Source organism: Perissodus microlepis, chromosome 14, assembly GCF_051167445.1.
Source record: "Perissodus microlepis isolate ML-2025 ecotype Zambia chromosome 14, ASM5116744v1, whole genome shotgun sequence".
Taxonomy (NCBI): Eukaryota; Metazoa; Chordata; class Actinopteri; order Cichliformes; family Cichlidae; genus Perissodus; species Perissodus microlepis.
The window spans coordinates 13,501,875-13,525,329 of NC_140474.1; the positions used below are offsets into that span (position 1 = coordinate 13,501,875).

General features: G+C 40.8%; 2 protein-coding genes and 2 non-coding genes across 7 annotated transcripts; 3 read left to right on the forward strand and 1 right to left on the reverse strand.

Annotated features, from left to right (window-relative positions):
- The first annotated feature begins 5,574 nt into the window (after nt 1-5,574).
- Nucleotides 5,575-17,245, forward strand: dyrk1ab (dual-specificity tyrosine-(Y)-phosphorylation regulated kinase 1A, b). 4 transcript variants are annotated; one of them, XM_084950199.1, is made up of 12 exons: nt 5,575-6,410; nt 8,209-8,278; nt 9,752-9,948; nt 10,230-10,322; nt 10,695-10,883; nt 11,093-11,240; nt 11,347-11,633; nt 11,781-11,927; nt 12,203-12,343; nt 12,472-12,775; nt 13,057-13,181; nt 13,498-17,245. In XM_084950199.1, the coding sequence occupies exons 2-12, from the start codon at nt 8,269-8,271 to the stop codon at nt 14,083-14,085; spliced, it is 2,229 nt and encodes a 742-aa protein (XP_084806325.1). In that variant the 5' UTR covers nt 5,575-6,410; nt 8,209-8,268; the 3' UTR covers nt 14,086-17,245. The 4 variants fall into 4 exon arrangements, with proteins under 4 accessions (XP_084806325.1, XP_084806327.1, XP_084806326.1 ...); XM_084950200.1 differs by lacking the exon at nt 5,575-6,410 and adding an exon at nt 6,437-7,240; XM_084950201.1 differs by lacking the exon at nt 8,209-8,278.
- A 132-nt stretch (nt 17,246-17,377) lies between these two features.
- trnap-cgg (transfer RNA proline (anticodon CGG)) lies at nt 17,378-17,449 on the forward strand. The gene has a single exon. It is a non-coding gene; the product is annotated as a tRNA-Pro (tRNA).
- A 272-nt stretch (nt 17,450-17,721) lies between these two features.
- trnap-agg (transfer RNA proline (anticodon AGG)) lies at nt 17,722-17,793 on the reverse strand. Its single transcript has one exon. It is a non-coding gene; the product is annotated as a tRNA-Pro (tRNA).
- A 431-nt stretch (nt 17,794-18,224) lies between these two features.
- On the forward strand, nt 18,225-23,452 carry thap12b (THAP domain containing 12b). Its single transcript, XM_084950198.1, has 5 exons — nt 18,225-18,589; nt 19,408-19,528; nt 19,670-19,777; nt 19,884-19,920; nt 20,023-23,452. Exons 1-5 carry the CDS (start codon nt 18,501-18,503, stop codon nt 21,927-21,929), a joined length of 2,262 nt encoding a protein of 753 aa, XP_084806324.1. The 5' UTR covers nt 18,225-18,500; the 3' UTR covers nt 21,930-23,452.
- Nucleotides 23,453-23,455: the final 3 nt, after the last annotated feature.

Sequence of the window (23,455 nt, forward strand, 5' to 3'; positions counted from 1 at the left end):
ACAACAAAACAACAAAAAACATCCCAATGATCCCCAAAGATCCCCAAGACCTCTGGGAAAAAATATTTGGTTTGCTGACAAGACAAAAGCGGACCTCTTTGGAAGGTTTGATTTCTATTTCATCTGGTATAAAACTAGCAGAGGTGTTGCCCTATCATATATGTATGTGCTCTTAATCTGAAAGGTATAAATACGGAAGTGTGTGTTCAATAAATGATGGCGCAGAGGAAGGCGTGTGCCTCTGATGTAAAACTCTAACAATGTGTATGTGGTTTATTCCTCCATGAGATGTGCGAGTTACCACGGTATTTCTGCCCTAGAAAATGGAACATGCAACAGGTTATGGGCCCAGAAGGGATGCGGGAAGCCGGTGGAACCGTCTGTGCTTCGACGGAGACAAGAGAAACTACGAATTGTGGGAAACAAAGTTCCTGGGATACCTGCGGCTACTTGGGCTAAAGGCCGCCATTTTGGACGAGCCCGGCGAGTTGGAGGAAGAAGACAAGGACTTGGATGAAAAAAATGAAGTAGCTTATGCAGAGCTAATCCAAGTATTGGATGATAGAAGTCTTTCACTCGTGATGAGAGATGCCAGGGATGACGGACGGAAAGCGTTGGAAATTCTGAGAGAGCACTACGCCGGTAAGGGGAAACCACGTGTGATTAGCCTGTACACGGAGCTAACGTCGCTACAGAAAACGCCCAGCGAGAGCGTCACAGACTATATGATAAGGGCTGAGACTGCCATTACAGCTCTGAGGAATGCAGAAGAGACATTAAGTGATGGACTGCTTATTGCAATGGTGTTAAAAGGGTTGCCTGAATCTTTCAAGCCGTTTGCCATACATGTAACCCACAGTGACAAAGCAATGACATTTAGTGAATTCAAAGCTAAATTAAGAAGCTACGAGAGCACCAAAAAGGCCACATGTTCTGAAGACAATGTGATGAAGGCAAATAACTGGAAGAAAGAGAGAGACAATGCAGAAATCATATGTTACAACTGTGAAAAAAAGGGTCATATAGCACGTGAGTGTTACACAAAGGCCGAAAGGAAAGAACAAAAAGAGAAGCAGTGGTGCGGTTACTGCAAAAGCTCAACGCATAAGGACAGCGACTGTCGCCGACGAAAGAAGATTACTGTTAAACACGTAACTGATGCAGAAGATCATAGTTTCGTGTTCAAAGCTAAAGACTGGAAATCAAGGGCTGAAACAGAGAGGCCTAATGGTTGATACAGGGGCCACTTCTCACATTATTACGGACATTCAGAGATTCAAAAGTTTTGATGAGACATTCACACCTGGAAGACACTTCATGGAGTTAGCTGACGGGACGAGGGGGGTCGCACTGAAGAGGGGAGATGTGGAGGTCTATCTACAAGACAGCGAGGGACGAAAGGTGAAGGCGACACTGGAGGGAGCACTTTACATTCCCTCTTACCCGCAAGATATCTTCTCGGTCCAGGCGGCGACGGCCAAAGGAGCCTCAATAACTTTCAAGAAGGGCTGCAACCAGCTTATCCATAAGAACGGGACAAGGTTTAAGATAAGTGAATATGAACGCCTATACTATTTGAACAGTGTTACATCTGATCATTATGTTGATAACAACGAATGCAATGGCTGTCATGATGTAGAAACTTGGCACAAAATCCTCGGCCACTGTAACTATGAAGACTTGGTTAAACTAAACCAACATTACCGAGGGTATGAAAATAAAAGGTAAAGCTAAACATTACCAAGATTGTGAAGTGTGTATAAAAGGGAAATTTATCCAAACCAGGAATAGAGAGCCTGACGAAAGAGCAGAAGAAGCATTAGAGTTAGTGCACACTGACTTAGCTGGACCGATAGAACCAGAAGCTAAAGACGGGTTCAGGTACACGTTAGCATTTACTGATGATTACTCAGGCACAATGTTTGTGTACTTTTTAAAGGCTAAAAGTGACACCGTAAAAGCAACCGAAAGATTTTTGGCAGACGTCGCCCCCTATGGGCAAGTAAAGAGAATCAGATCAGACAATGGAACTGAATTTACATCTAAAGAGTTTCAGACATTGTTAAATAAAAACACGATAAAGCATGAGACATCAGCGCCGTATTCACCTCATCAGAATGGGACTGCCGAGAGACAATGGCGAACACTTTTTGAAATGGCACGGTGTATGTTGATTGAAAGTAACCTGCCAAAGAGATTATGGACTTACGCTGTTATGACTGCCGCAGTAATTCGTAATAGGTGTTACAACAGACGCACAAAGCAAACCCCTTATTACATGCTGACAGGAAAGAAGCCAGACATGTCGAGGATGGGGATTTTTGGATCAGTTTGCTACGGTTACGGACACAACAAAAAGAAGTTAGATGCGAGATGTGACGAAGGAGTTTTTGTGGGTTACGATAAAAACAGTCCGTCGTATCTGATCTACTACCCTAAGACAGGACGAGTTCTTAGACATAGGTTGGTCAAGTTCCTCACTAAAAGTGTAGTTGAGCACCAAACCCAGACCACTCAGGATGATGACGATGGAGATGATGATTTGACTCCAGGGGACATCTTGAAGTACCCCGCTAGAGTGGACAAAACAGGGAATGACCAGAGATCGAATGAAAGTATGATCCTTGAACCTGAAAGTGACATTCAGGACAATGTCATAAATGACACACAAAACTCAGACAAACAGAGTGACAGAACAGAGTCTGAACGATATCCTAAACGAAACAGGAGAAGGCCAGATTACCTGAAAGACTATGTCCAAACTGCAGAAGACGACCAAACATCGCTGACTGTAGATTACTGTTACAGGGTGATGTATAACATACCAAAGACATTTGAAGAAGCTATGCAGTCATCGAACTCCAAGTGTTGGTCAGATGCTATGGAAGATGAAATGAGATCCTTGAAAGACAATAATATGTTTACTCTAACCACGCTGCCAGAAGGTAAAAATGCAGTGGGAGGGAGATGGGTGTATGTGATAAAAGAGAACCCGAATCGGACTAAAACATTTAAAGCAAGATATGTTGCTAAAGGCTATAGCCAAGTTCACGGCATTGATTACAAAGAAACCTTTTCGCCGACTGCAGATATGACATCAGTGCGTACTCTGATGCAATTAGCAGTACAGTACAACTTTAAACTCCATCAAATGGACGTGAAGACTGCTTATTTGCACGCCCCAATCGATTGTGAGGTGTATATGGAGCAACCAGAAGGTTTTGAAGTAAAATCAGACACAGGTGAAAAACTGGTCTGCAAACTAAACAAATCCCTATATGGTTTGAAACAATCTGGCAGGAACTGGAATAAGATGTTACATGACCATTTATGTGAAAAAGGTTACAAACAAAATCCTGTGGACCATTGTGTATATTCCAGACAGACAGCGAGTGAGACAGTGATTCTTATCATCTGGGTTGATGATGTAATCATAGCTGCCAACAGTGAAGACGCTATCAGAAACGTGAAACAAATGTTGAATGAGAAATTTAAAATGAAGGATCTTGGTGAGCTCAAACATTTCTTGGGTATTGACTGTATACAAGAGAACCATGAGATAAGACTAAACCAGACACAGTACGTCACAAAAATCCTGGAAAAGTTCAAAATGTCTGACTGTAAGCCACGTTCTACTCCTTGTGAACTCAAAAATGACTTTGATACACATGGCGAATCAGTTGATTCAGGAAAATATAGAGAATTAGTGGGCAGTTTGATTTACTTAATGACATGTACAAGACCAGATTTGAGTTGGATAGTGAGCAAACTGTCACAATCCCTGTCTGAGCCAAAAGAGCATCATTGGACAGCAGCAAAACATGTATTACGTTACCTTAAGGGGACACTAAACAAAGAGCTGTGCTATAAAAGGACAGAAGGAAACCTAAATCTTATAGCATACAGCGATGCAGATTGGGCCACAGATTTGAGTGACAGAAGAAGTACAACGGGTTATTGTTTTGTACTATCCAAAAATGGGCCAGTGATCTGCTGGAAAACCAGGAAGCAAGCTACAGTAGCTTTGTCAACGTGCGAGGCAGAGTACATGGCGATGGCCGCCACAGTACAAGAAAGCTTATACCTCTCACAGCTACTTAATGGCATGGACATTAAAAGGCAATATTCACCAGTTACCATTCTTGCAGACAATCAAGGTGCAATTGCATTGTCCAAAAATCCTATAAACCGTCAAAGATGTAAACACATCGATGTCAAGTATCATTTTATTAGGTTTGCTATAACTGAGAAGGAAGTACAAGTTAAATATTGTGCAACAGAAGACATGGTAGCAGACATCATGACTAAGTCTGTAAGTAAAGTGAAAATGGATAAATTTACGCATATTTTGTTTGGAACATAAATGTTAATATGTGAATATCATGTAAATATGTATATCATGTAAATGTGTAATGTACAGTGTTAAGAGCAAGTGGGGGTGTTGCCCTATCATATATGTATGTGCTCTTAATCTGAAAGGTATAAATACGGAAGTGTGTGTTCAATAAATGATGGCGCAGAGGAAGGCGTGTGCCTCTGATGTAAAACTCTAACAACGTGTATGTGGTTTATTCCTCCATGAGATGTGCGAGTTACCACGGTATTTCTGCCCTAGAAAATGGAACATGCAACAAGAGGCTTTTGTAAAAAAGAAACTCATATGAAGAGTTAAACATGGTGGTGATATTGTGATGGGCTGTGGCTGTTTTGCTGCTTCAGGCCTTGGACGACTTGCCCTAATTGATAGAACCATGAATTCTGCTCTCTTGCAGAAAATCCATGAGGAAAATGTCCAGCAATCAGGTTGCGCCATGAAGATCAAGGGCACTTGGGTTATGCAGCTGGACAATGATTAGAAATATAAAAAATAACAAAATTAGGTTTTTAGAGTGACCTAGTGAAAGTTCAAGACTAAATTTGATTGAGATTTGCATGTCCTTAAAAAAGTCGCTCATGCTTGAAAAATGCCCAACGAATTAAAACAATCTTAAAATTATTTTGTTTATCTGAAAGATGTGAATGCATGCAAAGAAGAGAAACAGAAAAAAATCAGGAAGGAGGCTAATTCTTTTGCTTAGCAAACAGATTTAATTAATAATTAATAAAGATGTTCAGTGAAAAATTTTAAAGATTCTACCTACTAACTTACCAATTTTGTGAAGTGAGGAATTCTAGCAACTCCCCAAAACTTTTTACAGTGTATGCTTTATTAAACAGTTTCATCATTTCATCATTACTGTGTCTAATAATGACTATTTTTTAACAAAGATAGATATTAAAGAAATAAAACGTTTACACGTTATTAACCTTATGTTATTGTTATGACCATGTGTTGGCTGAGCTAGCATCTCTTTGTGGTTATATTGCTGTACGAAGCTGTATCTTTAGACGGTGAAAATAACCGTCTAAAGATATTGAATCTCTTCTGGTTGATAGCAACAGGCCAAACGCGGTGGAAAAAGACAGACAGGGACACCACCGGAGTTATGTGTGTCCTGTAACTCGGGCCAGTTAGATCTTATTCGTCATTGGTACATCCGGGTACCTTTTTTTTTTTTTGATTGACAGTTGCCATGGCAACAAGCTAGAGCATCGCCATTTTGTCAGGAGGGTTTTTTTTCCCCAGCTCAGTCTTTTCAAATGTTCTCCCTTCCCGCCGGAATAATGCTGTCAGTGGATATATGTCTGACGTTTTTGGATATCGAAATGCGTCTAGTGGATCGGATTAAGAAGATCAAGAGACCGACGTTTTAACACAGTTGAAATAATTAGGCGGCGCCGCACTAACTCAGTTGTCCGTGTCTCTGGTCCACCGGGCCGGTTCACTGCGCAGGTTTGGACCGCGCGCCATTTTGTGAAAATTGACACAAAATTCCTAACCAAAATTACCAGAGGACACGGATTCCGTTTCACGTTTAAAATACTCCGGATTTAACCGTGTTCTCGTGTTTGTCGAAGTGGCCGGCGCCAAATTTGCGAAGACGGCGTAAAAATCTGAATTTGGCAGAACATTTATTTAGCGGTGGCTAGATTCGTTAGCTTGACGCTAGCCACAGAAGCTACAGCTAGCCGATGTTAGCTGCGTTCATTTTTGTCAACTAGCTAGCCAGCTCGCTAAGGTTAGCTGGTGAGTTATGCGTGCTAGTTAACGTTAGCATGTCGCTTGTCATCAGCTGATAGTAACGTTAGTCAAGAGTTTCTTCGACAGGCGATGTTTTTCCACAGTGCTTGGGACATGAAGAGCGCAATGAACCTGACTGGCGAATTATTTTAGCCGGTCAGAGGACGGGGGAATTGGATTTAACGTTAACATTACTCGCTAACCGTGCAGGGAGGGGAGAATCTCAAGCTGGATAAGTTTCCTCATCATACAGGTTATTGGACTTTAAATGAAGATCGTGCCATCAGAGGTGAGCAAAAGCCTTTGCGAAAGCGTCCAGTTTAACGCTTTCGTGGATGTATATGTTGTGTGTAACGTCAATGGTTAACAATGATGGACGCGATCGTGAAGTTAAGAAAGGTAGCTTATGGTATGGCGGCTAGCTAACGTTTTGTGGCGGCGCCGACTCCGCTGGAGCCACCTATAACGTTTGCTTTCAGTCAGTAGGTCAACTGATTATTAATGTCAGACAGAAACAGCATCCGAACTGGTTTTTGGACTAACCTAGAGAGAGAGGGGTGCAGCGGATTGTGTGGGTTTAGACGAAGAGTCATGCTGGCACAGTGTTAACGTTAAAGCTAGCCCTGCGATATTAGACTGTCATTGTAGGATTGAAGAAAATGTTGCTCTGCTGGCTCATATTTCCGTTGTGAATTACTGTCTAACTATATTACTTGCAGAGGTGTAGTTTTTATTTTTACAGCAATGGAGTGCGGAAGCTAATCAGGCTAACGCCTCGTAGCTAAATCGGCTAACTCGGCTAATGGTTAACGCTGACTTGTTGACGAACCAGCTGAATGGGCCCCACAACCCGCTGGCTGCACACACAGCGTCACTAGCTAACGTTAACACTGGATTGGTGAGAGATATGCTTGCTTGTCCCGCAGTTTTCAGGGTAACGTTAACGACGACAGCGTTAGCTAGTTAGACTGCTAACGGTAACGTGAGTCTGAATACGTTTGTCATTTATGCGTGGAATTGGGAGTCACATACACGAACGATATGTAGCAAGACTGGCCGCAAATTAACACTGAATATGCTTCCTAAATTCCAACCATGACGAGCGCTACCCCATCATCTGTAAGTACAGAGCTACCCGGCGACGGTCTTTATACACGAGCGTTAGGCTTTTAATTGTTTTGGGTTGGTTTCGTTTGATTCAGCTTTGGAATGGATCTAATCAGTTGGGCGTGAGAAGATGACACGCAGACTTGTTATAGAGGTCTTTAGCCATCACTTATGATATGATACGGCTAGTAATAGCAAGCTAGCTGTCGTTATATTTACACCTAAATGGGCCCGTTGATGCCGTAATGACTAGAGCCAGGAAAGGAACTGTTCATATGTCAGTACTGAAAATTAACAAGAATCAGACATTTAGGGGAGACTAAAGAGCCACAAGTGCGCTTGCAAAATGGCTTTGTGTTAAAATAGAGCTGATATTTTCCCCTGTGTGGTTTGTCTTTTTTTATTAAATGACAATTTTACCTCTTAGTTTTGTTAGTATAGTGCCTGCCATTGTGTTTGTGAATTTCTGTCAAACCAAACTTTTTCAGTTCTTTGTCAAAACAGTAATGGCAGTAAGGCCAGTTGGGTTCTCAGTAGCAGATGGCTATTTTAAGTTAAAATATTGTGTATTTAATTTCACCCCATTTAAATTATATTTTTAAAATCTGTATGAACATTCTGAGAGGAGGTCAAGTGCTCTTCTAGATCCACAACAATGCAAATCCTGTTTTAGTTAATGTCTGTGATAGAACTATTTAGAAGTTTCACAAGAGCTATATGTATTAAGTATTTCAAATATGTAATTTCCTGGGTCTTAACTATCTTTACAGTAAAAGCACAAGTAGCTTGAAATTTTCAAATTTGAGGTCTGTTTGTAAACTCCCTCCATTAACACATTTACCCCAAGTGAGCTTCTTAAAGTTTTGGGGTGTCTTCTGCTGTCTAGCAGTTCTGTCCCTTCTTATGAAAAGTTTAACCACTATGAAGTTAAGTCCCACCAAAGATGCACAATGATGATATTCTGTTTTTATTCTTTGTAGTGGGTTGTGGTTTGCTGCTGGACTCTCCTCCCAGGATGATATGAAATTTTACAGGAGAAGATGCATCCAGGTTAGCTGCCATATATTAAGCCTTAACCCTTTGGTGAGGAAGTAGTGCTCTTCTAGGAGCTTCTCTTTCAGTTTTGTTGTTGTTTTAAATTCAGACTCAAAAATTTGTAGGACTCTCTTAAGGGGGGGGGGGGTAAAAAAGTCAAGTAAGGATGGATAATTAAGAATTGTCAGTACAGAATTTACCATTTAATTCATTGCAATTATTTCATTGCAGAGCTCAAAGTAATTAAAATTTGTTTAGGTTTTTTTTTGTCTGAACTGAACAAGCAGTAAAACAAAGTAGTTATGACAAATGGAAGTGCTTTAAATTTAAAATATGTTGTAAAGTGTGTCTATATATGTATATAAAAGTGAAATATAAGTGTTACTTTTCAAATAGTGTTTGACTGTGCTCCATCTTCTTACAGTTCCTCTTATTTCTGTCAGTGGATGTGCTTTTTTTTTTTTTTTTTTTTTTTTTTTTTTTTTCTTGCTTTTCGAAAGCTGGGTCAGCTTTGTAACGCTATCAGATGGAGTGCAGGTTTTGGGCTGTGCAGCTATTTTGCTGTCAGGCTCTTGTGTTGAAAGCAACGTCTAAGTGTGCCAAAGTTCAATTTTATTTCTTGTTTATTTCTTGTTTTCTCATTGGAAAATGGGAGCAGCTCTGCCCTGGCAACAAAAGTAGGCTATTTGCATACTGCGTTGTGATTGGTCTGTGCATTGATGGGCTTGCCAAATCACGCTGTATCTCTGTGGTGATAGGCTATGCTAATTAGGTGCTGTTGCTGGGATTCTGAATAGTGGTTACTGTGTAGCACTGGTGAATTGTGTTGTCTGGTGAGAGATGCTGATAGCTGAACATGCTATTTAATAATTTTTTGATTCCTTCTGGCTTAAAATGAAGGATGATTCACTGTACAGTGTGGAGATGCTTTATTTTCACCCCTTTTCACTGTTAAACCTGCTGTTTTGCTCCTTTTTCTTCACAAAGGTTAATATGTTACTATTGTATTTTATTTTGTGGTAATCCTTTAATGCTGTTTTTTTTTGTTTTTGTTTTTTTTGCTTTAAATGTTTAACAAAAGACACTTTGTATTAACCTGACGTTTCTCTTAAATATGTATTCATTCTTGCTATTCTCAACATCATTTTTGCCTTTTTAAAGAACGATCTTATTTCACTATACATATAAACACTAGAAATGCATAATTTGCATAAGTATTTTATTTTCCCAAAGCTAAATTTAGGTTCTTTTTTTGTGTTAAGGGAAGCATTGCCTGTTTAAGTAGCAAAACAAAAAGGCCATTTGTATTTTTTCTGTACAGTAAGTAGCAAATATATTTTTACTTTGTCTTTTTGGCCACACATCTCTTGTGTGGAGGAGGTAATACAATAGTTTCAAATCAAGATTATTACATTTTTTTGTTCTTTTCTTACCTATAATGTTGAATCAGTTAATTTTGCAACTCAAAAGAGTGTTAATTTCTTCCAGGAGGAGAGACTTCAGCATGCAAACCTTCGTCCGTCCGGCTTGCGCCCTCTTTTTCTTTACACACTGCTGGTCTTCAGATGGCTGCTCCAATGCCCCATACGCACCAGCAGTACAGTGACCGCCACCAGCCAAGCACTGACCAATCTGTTACGGTCTTACCGTACAGCGACCAGACACCACAGCTCACTGCCAATCAGGTACACTAACCCTACCCTTCTCCACCTCCTGGATTTCCTTTCATCTTAACCCGGCAATACTTTTTGTGGTTTATTAAAGTCCGGTTCACCTTTTGTTGCTGTCACCAGGCAGAGTAGCTGCTTGTCAAATGTTTTCTTCACTCTGTTCATGTCATATTGTGCAAACTCAATTATAGTGCATTTAATGATAGCCCTTTGACACTAAGCTGTATCATCCAGAGCTGCTGTGTATAGTCCCCCCCCCCCTAAAATGCTGTTATTTCCCTTTTGTGATGCTTCAGAGGCACATGCCCCAGTGCTTTCGTGACCCAACTTCAGCTCCCCTGAGGAAGCTCTCCATTGACCTTATCAAAACATACAAACACATCAATGAGGTTAGTTTTGTTTTCATTACATGTATCTAGAGCTGCAATAATTAAATTTGAAATTAATAAGCTGGTATTCTTATTGTTCTACTACATGTTTCAGTTAGTTTTACAAGTAGAATTGTATATACTTTTATATTTACTGTTTCTTTTGTCATGTGTGATATTGTGTTAATATGTCAAGAATTTGGATTGATGGTCAGACAAAACAAGATATAGGAAGGTGTCACCTTGATCTGACAGCCTTTTTGTTCTATTTATTGTTATTTTGTTATTATTATTATTGTTGCACCTTAAAAAAAAGAATACTTAAGTGTTTGGCGTTCTTTTTACGTTGTAATAGTCAGTGAAACTTATGTGAACTGTTTTTTAAACTTATAGGTGTATTATGCAAAAAAGAAGCGACGGCACCAACAGGGTCAGGGTGAAGACTCCAGTCACAAAAAAGAGAGAAAGGTCTTTAATGACGGCTATGACGATGACAACTATGACTACATCGTCAAGAATGGGGAGAAGTGGATGGACCGCTATGAGATTGATTCCTTGATAGGAAAAGGATCATTTGGACAGGTGCTTAATTTATACATTGTGCACCATATACACATGATTTGAATCATGGCATGGAGAAAATGCAGGTTTTTATGAGAAAATTATGGTTTACTTTTCATCTGTATCACCAGAAGATTTGTGAAGCAACAGCTGTAGGTTTTTTAGCTGTGGTTAACAGTCAGCAAGTAATTTTCAGAAACGATAATATTTGTTGTTTTTGGCATCTTTAGGTTGTGAAAGCATATGACCGAGCAGAGCAGGAATGGGTTGCCATTAAGATCATCAAGAACAAGAAAGCTTTCCTCAATCAAGCCCAGATTGAAGTGCGGCTCCTAGAGCTCATGAACAAACATGATACCGAGATGAAGTACTACATTGGTAATCAACTCTTGAAATTTGCATCTGATCATAAAAAACATGTCAAAGAAGTTAAAATGGCTTTTTCTGCATTTGACTCATATGGGTACAATTTGGTTTGCTGCAGTTCACCTAAAGCGTCACTTCATGTTTCGGAACCACCTCTGCCTCGTGTTTGAGATGCTGTCCTACAATCTATACGACTTGCTCCGAAATACCAACTTCCGTGGCGTCTCACTCAATCTCACCCGGAAGTTTGCCCAGCAGCTATGCACGGCGCTACTTTTCCTGGCCACACCTGAGCTCAGCATCATCCACTGTGACCTGAAGCCTGAGAACATCCTCCTTTGTAACCCCAAGAGGAGTGCCATCAAAATAGTGGACTTTGGCAGCTCATGCCAACTGGGCCAAAGGGTACTTTTACCATTTTCTTTAGCAACGTTCAAATCAACATATATAAAAAAATATCTCTGGGAAGTGTGCCATAAACTTTTCCCCCCTGAACACTTGGTGTTATATTAGAGAAAAGGTCTCATCCCTGTTCTTTTACCCTTTTTGTAGATATACCAGTATATCCAGAGTCGCTTCTACCGCTCCCCAGAGGTGCTGCTGGGAATGCCCTATGACCTGGCCATTGACATGTGGTCCTTGGGTTGCATCTTGGTAGAGATGCACACTGGGGAACCTCTGTTCAGCGGAGCTAACGAGGTAAAAAAATGTGAAACGCTACTTAGGTTTGTTCTATGCTGTAACACCACTAATAATAACAAATAGCAATAGCTTTCACCTCATGTTTACATTTTTCTTTAAAATGTCAGATAAATGTTTAAGAATAGTCATCTTTAGATTGACATTTAACTTAATGTATTAATAAGAAGTTTTCAGTCTGCTTTAAGTTGCAAGTATAAATGTCAAAGGTTTTGTCAAATATTCCTTTCTGTCAGCATGACAGGAAGTAACTTTATTATTAACACTTTGTCCAGGTGGACCAGATGAACAAAATAGTTGAGGTTCTTGGTATCCCGCCTAATCACATAATGGACCTAGCCCCAAAAGCCAGGAAGTTCTTTGAGAAGCTTTCGGATGGTACATGGAGTGTTAAGAAGACCAAAGATGGCAAAAGGGTGAGCTCTTTTCTTTGTGCACATGTACTCTTGCCACAATTTGTTTTGTTGAATGTTCTGGAATCATTACTGTAGATTTTGGTGATACACGAGTTGCCTTTAATGTGATGGTCCTCTGATTTAAATAGTATAAGCCTCCAGCTTCGCGGAAGCTCCACTCCATCTTGGGTGTGGAGACAGGGGGTCCAGGTGGCCGGCGGGCGGGGGAGTCTGGCCATGCTGTTGCTGACTACTTGAAGTTCAAGGACCTGATCCTCCGGATGTTGGACTATGACCCTAAGAGCCGCATCCAGCCCTACTATGCCCTGCAGCACAGCTTCTTCAAGAAGACTGCGGATGAGGGGACCAATACAAGCAGTAGTGTGTCTACAAGCCCCGCATTAGAGCAGTCCCAGTCTTCAGGAACCACCTCCAGCACCTCCTCTAGCTCAGGTAACAGCCACCAGCTACAGATTCTGGGTGCAGTGTTAATCCTTTTTAAGTAGTAATATGTGTACATCTGTATGTTGTTGCATTAGGTAGCATGGTTAAGTAACCAAAAAATTTGCTGACTTTGTTTGTTTGGTAAAATGCGGTTTTTGTAAACTGTTTCTTAACTCTTACCACAAGTAAAATGACCAAGAAAAACAACATGGTATGAAACCCATACAGCTGTGTGGGACAGAATTTGACATATTTGAATTGCTGAGGCTTTTGTTTTGTTTAAAATTCAGGAGGATCATCTGGGACAAGTACCAGTGGCAGAGCCAGATCAGACCCTACCCATCACCACTTGCATAGTGGAGGACATTTCGGCACGGCAATGCCTGCCATGGATGGTGACAGCCTCTGCCCACAGGTCAGTAAGGTAGCTGAAAATTAGAAAGTTGTACTAAGTTCTTGGAATGCAGGTTGATTAAACCAAAACTTAATAGCTTTTTTTTTTTTTTTTTTTTTAAGTTCATACAAATGACTTCCTGTTAGTGTCATACAAGACTTCCTTCACTCATCAAAAATATTCTTGAATTTATTTTTCATGTATGATGTGTTATTTTATTATCAGTATTACTCGTCAGAAATGGTCGCAGTTCCTGAATTGTGAATTTTAAGTTTAGTTTATGTTCTCAAAGAAAGGTTTTAGCTGTATTCCACTACTGACTCTTCTTATTTGACAGGCAAGACAGCCTTACCCACCCCCGCTGGTGTGGGGAGGTGGCGTCGGACCAGAATCAGTCACTGGAGAGACCCACCCAGTCCAGGAGACCACCTTCCATGTCCCCCCTCAGCATCCTAAGGCCCTGCATCCCCACTCACATACTCATCACCACCATGGGCAGATGATGGCTACACGTCCACGCCCACGCCACTACACTTCCCCGACACACAGCTCCTCGACACAGGACTCCATGGAGGTGGTTCATGGCCATCTGTCCATGACCTCCCTGTCTTCCTCTGCCTCCTCTTCCTCTACATCGTCCTCTTCCACTGGGAACCATGGCAACCAGGCCTACCAGCTCCGCCATTTGCCCGCTGGAGCCCTTGACTTTGGTCAGAATGGTGGGCTGAGCATGGGGCTAGGTGCCTTCTCGAACCCACGGCAGGAGACTGGCATGGCAGCGCACCCTGCATTCTCCATGGGAACGAACACAGGGCCTGCCCACTACCTAGCGGAAGGCCACCTGGGCATGAGGCAGGGCATGGACCGGGAAGAGTCTCCAATGACTGGAGTGTGTGTGCAGCAGAGTTCTATGGCCAGCTCGTGACTGCACTGACATTTTGCTGTGTGTTCCCCCTGTGCGTCATTTTTAAGGTGGTGTTTTTTACTACAAGGTGTGTTAAGAACAAAAGCTGCTCACGTCAGAAGGGAGATATCACTGAACCGCTACTACAGAGATAAACCTTTGTTAAAAAGTATATATGTAATTTTCACCAGTTTTTCTTTTGCAATCATTAGGCACAAAATAATACTGCGGAATAACCATAGTGAGATTGAGACATCCATTTTACCATTTCACCAGTTTCATGTAACCACCAAGTAATCACCATATGGTATTATGTGGCAAAATCTTCTAAGGAGCATTTCAGAGCAAAGTTTGAAGCTGTTTTGCAGGTAGCTGTTGGTGATGAAATGCTTGGCGTCCTCCTTCGGTTCAAACCACGGACTGCCTGACATTACTGTTTCACTGGTTCTTAATTATTTTTGCCCTTTTTTTGTTTTGTGAAGTTTCACGTAAAAAGCTGCTTGTAAATCCTGTAGCTTGACAATGAGGGGAAGTGTTTGCGGTGATATTTCTTGTTGTTGGTCGGTATTGTGTAACTCTGTCAAAGGGGAGCACATAGCAGTGGAGTCCCTATGCGTGTGCTGGCCGGGTGGAGAGGAGACCCCGCAGGTGGATACTGGCACCAGCTGGGGTCCAAGAAGAGGGAAGCACCACCCCTCAGGCCTAGAGGCCCCGTAGTCCTGCAAGCTGCAACCGGGCCCGGCACAGGCGAGAGCAGCGATGGGTGTGGGAGACGAAAGGATCCAGCCCAGTGAAAGGAAGACAGTCAGTGGCTGGTTCTAGATAACCCTTTGGCCTTATGACTCATGGACTTGGAATGGGATGGAGCTGGACATTATCATTTGAATTAAGATGGCTTTTCTCTATTTTTCTCTCTAGACAGCCCTTAATTCTTTAAAGAAATTAAAACAACTTAGAAAAGGTAAACACGAATGGTAATTTGAGGCCTTTCTCGACAAAGATTTCGTCTTCAGCAGGGCCCCACATAACAGGGTCTTATTGTACACAACAACCTCCTAAACATTAATTCCTTGAAATTTACTGGTTAAGGATTTTGCAGTGGAAAGAACTATTCCAGAGTCTACCCTTTTATGTTTTATTTTTTTCCCCCCCTTCTGCATGTAGTTCCTCATCAGAACCACCTGCACAAGTCTCTCCATCCAAAACATGGAAACTGAAGAAAAAAACGAGTTAAGTGACTGCCTTTTTTCTCCTCAAATTATGCTGTGAATTTTACAAGAATTTATTTTCCCTTTGGATATGTTTTTATACCAAAGCAGTTGTTTTATAGCATATAGGTGTCTGTAACCAATAATGTAGCAGTTCACCACTTTGACGCAAAGTTTATCAAGATCTTATTTTAACGTCAACACAAACAGCTGCAATATATTACTTTAGCAAAACTGGAGACCGTTGTCGAGACCGTTGGCTATTGTGTATTCTGGCCAGATTTGTTTGCAACGTTTTACCAAAACTGTTTCCATATTAATTGGTAGATTATTTTGGGAGTCTTTTAAAACTTTGGTATGTTAGAGAATTTGGTAGTTACTCTGCAGGCTCCGGAGTAGCAAGATAGAGGCTGATGGTTTAAAAAAAAAACAACTAAAAAAAAAAAAAAAAAAAACACAAAACACACAAAAAAAAACACAAAACAAAGGAGACTAATGCGTTCTATTTCTGTGTCGTCGTTTTTCTTTTGCCCCCATCATACTATTTCAAAGGGTGTTGCTGCCTTTCATACATCATTTGGTCAACTTGGCTAGTTTCTGCCGTGAAGCAAGACTGTGGCAAACCAGTTTGTGTTGAATGGTATTGTTCTGATTTGGTAGGGCAGATCCCCACGATTGCTGTCCTATTCAAAGGGAAAGGGTGTCTGTCAGCCCACAATAACATGCTTTGCCTAGGCAGAAATGCATGTCCTCAAAACATTACAGTCAATTACCAGATTTATTATTATTATTATTATTATTATTATTATTATTATTATTATTATTATTTTTTATTTTTTTTTTTATATCAGGGATTTTGAAGTGCTTTCTTTCTTCTGTTGCTCATCTTACCAGCTTTGAAATTAGATATAAAAAAAAAAGAAAAGAAACCTTGCCCACAGCCACCTTTCAAATTAAGGGCAGGACACAGGTCATGCTGTTGTCATCTTAAAGGAAAACCACCATACGAATTCATGCTTGGCATTTTCCATAAACACAAATGTAAAGCTACCTATATTGAGATTGGAGTTTTATCTGGATGTCAAGGTTATACTTGCAAATTTGCAATCATTTTTCATACCCCGCAGAATTTGAGAAATTTAGAATTAGCCGGTGGTTTTTATTGCTGGCACTCATACTGGTACTAAACATTCCAAAAATAAAGACTGAAAGAAAAAAAATTTGACTGCAGTGACTCGTAAGTGTGCGCCTATTTCAGATCATGCTGATTGACCTCTTATTTAGAGCAGTTGTCATGAAATGCAGCCCCTTTTTAATAGTTGAAATAGAATTTATGTATATACTTATATTTTTTTAATAAAGGAAGTATAGAACTCACTACCTTGCTCCTGCTGGTATGTTGATTATGTTTGTCAATTTGGTGACCATTCAGTGGGCAGGAACTCCTGTTTTCTTAGTGGCAAAACCTTGCCTTTTGGCAAAGGTACTTGACTACATCAGGACAACACTATGAGGTAGGGTTTGAATCAAACAGGGAAAGCTAGATCTTCAAACCTTAATAATTTTCACAGGGTATATTGTAAGTGCATGTACATCACAAACCTTACTTTTTGGTTATATGAGAAGCACATGGTTGGAGGGAAAAAAAAAAAAAAGGTTCCATCGTTCATAAGCCTGTTCAGTTTGTGGGTTACACACAAACACGTATACTTGTTGACATATCTGAACACCCGACAGAAGTTGAAATCCTCTTATTTAATTTGGATTTATCCTTTTCATTTTTGAGTTCACATTTTTTCACTTTTTTTGTACATGCAACATGCACTATAGAATTGAACAGCATGGGGGAAAGGATAAGTCCATGTATCCACAGATTGTAAGATCTAGTCAAGACTTTGCTGTGTTTATGACAATGCCCTTTGTATTATATTAAGACAGTCTTATGTATGATATATAAAAAGAAGTTAATTGAATTGCTCTGTGTGTCTTTATTGTCCATTGACCCATCTACGTGAAATACTCAGATGTGTAATAGTATGTAGTCCTAGAAAACGGAGTGAAAATGCTACATTTAGAAAAGGATACAGGATATAGTTGACCGCGTTGGCTCGTTGGTCTAGGGGTATGATTCTCGCTTCGGGTGCGAGAGGTCCCGGGTTCAAATCCCGGACGAGCCCTGAATGTTTTACTCGGGAGTATGTATAGGATTTAAAAGAAACATAAAGAACCCTTCATGATAAATGGTAAAACACGTTATACTTGCCGTCTCACGTGCAGACACCTACTTTTCATGCTTGGAGATAACTTCGGATTTAAAAGTCTTTTTACACTGGTAAAGCGGTTGTCGACATTAATCGTGTCCTTTCGTGTTTTTTTTTTGGCTCTCTTTTGCACTCATGTGTCATGCTTTTATGACAAATATTAATAAACCGAAAGTCAAAAAAAAGGCGGGCTCGTCCGGGATTTGAACCCGGGACCTCTCGCACCCTAAGCGAGAATCATACCCCTAGACCAACGAGCCACATAGAGGACCACTCACCCCTGCGAGTTATTACTGCCTCAACCACCTGCGAACGGAGTATACGTAATTTCTGGAGTATACGTAATGTTGCTAACCACAGAAAACACCCTTACTATCTAAATAGCTAACACTGACCTGAAGGATTCAGTATTGGGAAATGATGAAAACACAACGCGAAGAAATATGCACTATTAAGTGCATATTTCTTGCCTTTGTTAGCTACCTATTTAAATCACATGCTGCCGGTTAGTTGAAACAGTGCAGGTCGTCCTGCCCTAGCGGCTAACGGATACGTTAGCTAATGAGGTAGGTGCAGTGCCCCCTGGAAGCGCGGCTGTCGCTACATTTCAGGAAGAAGAAGAAGAAAAAACAAAAACTCTGTTTTTTGCTTTTTAATTGGTTGACGGGTTATCTGTGGCGTCCAGTAGTTATCACGGGCAGCTTAGGTACGTCCAATCAGAGGTTCCGGGGGCGGGACATCCCTTTGTTAAAAGCGATATATCCCAAATTTAACCGTTGTGAATGTGTGTTGGTGTATTGTGTGTCCTTTAAGTGTTTTCTTTGCCAGACATTGTCTGAGATCATGTTAGTCATCTTTTATCTTTAGCCGTACCCACCGTCCACTCAGCTTTCTACAAGAAAACCACTGAAGTCCGCGGATGACAATAGGCAGCCAAGTTAGCTAAGCTAACCACCGAACCTGAAGCATGCCGAATTTTTGCGCGGCCCCGAACTGTACGCGGAAAAGCACGCAATCTGATTTGGCATTTTTTCGGTTTCCACGGGACCCGGAGAGGTAAGTCAGCAAATATGACAGTACGCTACGAGCTTTAGCATTAAGCAGAGTCCAGAAGACCATGTGTAGTGTCCTAAAGTTGTACTGAAATGAGTGAGGAATTATAACACCACTAACCAATCCGTAAAGACCACAAACAAGGCGCGATAAATATTTTCTTGTTAATTTTCCAGTTATTAGGCCGTGTTTAATCACTAGCTTTTATCTGAACTACATCGTGTATATATAGACTTTATGGCAGACTGAGTTTAGAGCTAACTTTCTGGTATGTAATCTAAGACGTGTAGACTAGGTCCTGACTGTTCGAATGTTTGTACAATGTGGTTTCTGCTAATGTCTGCATCTCCTTTTCTAGCCCAACATTCAAAATGTAGCAAAAGCAAATTATTTCTTAACTCCCATTTTCAGTTTTATTGTGATTTTTTTTTTTTAACATAGTGTGGCCACAATGTCAAACCAGAGACAAAAAGTAACTGTGCATTTTGGTGTGCTTGTCTTCATGTTGTTGTTATTCCATTTTAATAACGAGTCATTTGAATTAATAAGTTGTCTATAATGATAAGTTTGAGAAGTGCTACTTCAATTATTAAGTTGTGAATTTAGTAAAAGTGCTAGGGTAATGCATTTGAAGTACCTGATTTTTAGTGGAAATAGAAATACTTTATTGCACTTTTATTGATGTATTGCAAAGGAAAGTGGTAGGATATATTGCTGTTTCTGTAGTTTTTCTTTTTCTTCTCAGCCTTCATATGGACAGTGGCAGTCTCAATCCATTTCTGTATCTTAGCATGTCAAATAAATTTTCTTATTACTTCTAGATGCAGAATCTGGGTAGAGAACTGTCGCAGGGCCGATCTAGAGGCAAAAACATCAGACCAGTTGAATAAGCACTACAGACTATGTGCCAAGCACTTTGACCCAGCTATGGTGTGCAAAACGGTGAGTATTTCATGAGCAGGCAGAGCCTTCTCTACATTTATTTCCTCAAAAATGTGCATCTTTTAAATGTTGCTTATTTTAATTATGTGAGTTTTGTTTGCTTGTTTGTTTAGTTTTTTTTTTTCTATTTTTTTTCCCCAGAGCCCTTATCGGACTGTGCTGAAGGATACGGCAATTCCAACAATATTTGATCTAACAAGCCATTTAAAAAATCCTCACACCAGACATCGCAAGCGGATTAAAGAGCTTGTAAGGAAGACATTTGATAGCTTTTGGGTCTTTTTAAAAAGGTTAATAACATGACTGTTTTTAGTTTTGGTAAATAACTTTTATACTTTTTTTTTTTAAATTGCAGACTGAAGAAGATATACGGAAGATAAAAGAAAGGAGATGTAAGCTATTAAATTAGGGCTTTGTTTGTTTGTTTGTTTTTTGTTCCAATTTTATAATCAGTTTTCTTGAGAAGATTGTTGTTGTGTCATCTCTCTTCACAGTGGCATCTTCTATTGACCAGATTGCTTCCAAAAAAGATGCTGCAGAAGATAGCACAACCACCAATGAGGATGAACCTCAGCTGTCCACGGAGGAGAAGGCATTTCGGGAATACCTGAGATCTTTGTTTGAAGCCGTGGTCATGTTAGGAAAACAAAGCATACCGTTAATGCCTCTTAAAGCATCAGAAACAGAACTTAAACCCAACAACTTCCAGGCCCTCCTAGATTATCGCATGAACGCTGGAGATGAAGCTTTGAAGAAGCGCTTTGAGGCAACGGCCGTGAACTCTGAATACCTTTCTGTAACCCAGCAAAGTCAGCTCCTGGACATTTGTGAGAACACAGTGAGGGAGGAGATGCTAATGGAAGTGAGAGAGAGTCGCTTCTTCTCCCTAGTGACAGGTGACCTTGTGGAATTTGCCAATGAGAAGCACCTTCCTCTGTTTTTACGTTTTGTAAATCAGCAGAACGTCCTCCGAGAGGAGTTTTTGGACTTTGTGCCATTTGATGGTGATGAGCCTGCACTGGTAGAGAGACTGGAGGCCCAGCTGACTGATCGCTGGGGGCTCAGCATGGAAGACTGCCGTGGTCAGGCCCATAAAGCCACTGGGATTTCCACCACCAAGATGAAAGCAGTAGCAGTATTACTGATGGAGAAGTATCCCTTGGCATTGCACATGCCTTGCTCCCATATGGCACTGAACATTCACCTGGCCAACAGCCTTCCATTCCCCAATGTCCAAGTGGTCATGGAAACCCTGAGGAGGATTGGTGCTTTCTTTCAGGCCCAGTCAACTCAGGATGAGCTCGAGAAAGCCATCTCCATTCACTACCAGAAGAATGAAGACAAAGGAGCTGCACTAAAACAAGCTTGTATCCCAGGCTGGACAGAACAACACAACGTCTTTGATGTGCTGCTGGATATGTTGCCACCGTTGCTGCTGTGCATGGACAATATTCGAGACAATGAAGAAGGAAAGTTTGCTGCCTCTGTGGTGGCAGATGGATATTCAATAGCAGAAACTCTTGCAGACTTTGAGATCGTTGTCACCATTGTCATCCTGAAGAATGTCCTTACCTTCACTAGAGCCTTTGGGAGGAATCTCCAAGGGGAAACACTTGATGTGTTTTTTGCTGCCAACAGTCTAACAGCTGTCCTGCATTCACTTAATGAGGTCAATGATAACATTGATGTCTACCATGAATTTTGGTATGAGGAAGCTGTGAGCGTGGCTACCATGATCGAGATTCCCGTCAAAGTTCCAAGACTGTTTCTACGGAAACAGCGTGCTGCCGATGTGGGTGAAATTCAAGCTGAGCCGTATTTTAAGGAGTATGTTACAATGCCTGTAATCCACGGGATCATGCAGGAGGTGGAGGACATGTTCTCTGAGACTAACCTCAAAGCCCTGAAGTGTCTGTCGCTGGTTCCGGCTGTCATGGGCCAAATGAAGTTCAACACCACTGAGGAAAACTACGCAGATGTTTACCGGAATGACCTCCCCAATCCTGACACGTTACCTGCAGAGCTCCACTGCTGGAGAATCAAGTGGAAGCACAGAGGCAAAGAGGTGCGCCTGCCCACCACCATTCATGAAACCTTGCAGCTCCCAGACGTTAAATTCTTTCCCAATGTGAACTCCTTCCTCAAGGTACTTTCCACCTTGCCTGTGCTGAAGCTAGAGGACAGCAAAAGTGACACGGCAAGTGGAAGACTCCAGGCTTACCTTGACAGCATGCCTCCTCACCAGTGGAACAAAAGTCTTGCGATGCTTAATGTTAACACTCATGTCAAACATGACCTGGATGTCATGGTGGACAAATACTGCAGACTGTATCCAGAGGATGACACTGAAGTTGATGCAGAGTCCGAGGAAGTAGCCGAGGAAGAGGCTGGGATGAAATGATGTGATGCAGTGAGCTGAACAGAACAGTTTGGATTGATTGCATAATTTTCGGGGGTGTAAAACCATGTGGATACAAGTACTAGTAAATTTTAATGGAGACGTAAATTAGCGCTTGACATTCATGTCTGAAGTTAAGCTCTTATTGTATTTGGTCAGATGAATAAATGGTGTATTTAAATGCACCACACACTTAATCTTGAGTTGTAAACAAATTTGTCTGGAACAAAATGAATACTCATTGTTCCTTGTGGTCTTTTTGAAAATTGTAAATCAGAAAACGATCTGTAAACATTCAAATTCTGTGTCAACTTGAGTTATTAGACTAAACTCTTCTGTAAATGTTTATATATTTTTCTATCTTAAAATGGATCTGTCAGGTTCATTTACGATTCCCCGTTTCTTTCACTGATCTCTGCTAGGCTAGCGCTATATAATTTCAAAACAATCAGCTGCAGCCCTGTAGTTCATCCTTTGTCTGAAACAAGATAAAAATCGATGAGCTTCCAGTTGGGAGGGAAAAATGTTTATTTCCCAATTGATTGCTAAAGACTTATTTACACAGGTCTAGATACCAGTCAGTGACATTTTTGCGATTGCTTTAGCTGCTAGCAGATTGCTGCAGTTTCCTGTAGTGTACATGGAGCATCCTAACTTGCCTGCAGTCAGTCACAAACAACCCGTCAAGCTGTAATGTTTGCATGAAAGTCAACAACTTTCATGCAAAGTACAGCAAGGAGGGTTTTTTTGTGCAGCACCCTCTTTGCGGCTGCTTTCACCTGCTGACGGCCAGTAACCGCTTAATAAATACACACTAACTACCAGTAACCAGAGGTTGCCAGGGGGTTGCCTACTGATCTCTAGGCCTGTGTGACTGAAGTCTTAACAGTGATTAGTCACTGGCTTCATTGTTTGAAAGTTTGGTCATATCAAAATGAGCATTCTTTTTTTCTTTTTTTAACATTTAGTTTATGTCATATATGACAGCAAATGGGTCAACTTTTAAGGGCTCTATGTTTTGTGCTTGATGGGCTTTGCTGCTGAGATTAATGGCCTAATTTTTGTTTTGTTTTTTTTTGTTTTTGTATTGTGTGCTTTTAATTCAAACCACATGATGGAGGCAGATGCCCCTGTTGATTCATAGTGCAGGACGCAGGAAGAGCAGGAGAGGGAGCAATTCCATCAATATCAGCAGCATCCCTGAATTAATGCTCAGGAAATGTTTTCTACTGTAGAGTGAATTAGAATGTCAGTTATTTTGTACAGCTAAGTGCAAATCTGTGGAAAGCTCATCCCTGTACAGGCTAACATGATTTAAATGGTCGTGCATCACTGTTCTGATTTTAATGCAGTTAAATGTTTGCTTCACTGTGCAGATTGATGCAGGGATAGGAGTCGGCATAAATGGGTTAGTTTGTTTGGAAAGATGGTTTCATTTTTATTTCCACGCATTTTATATAAAGTTTGTTTTGCTTGAATAAGACTCTGTAAAGAAGACCAATAAAGCTGAGTCAGTGACCAAAATATTT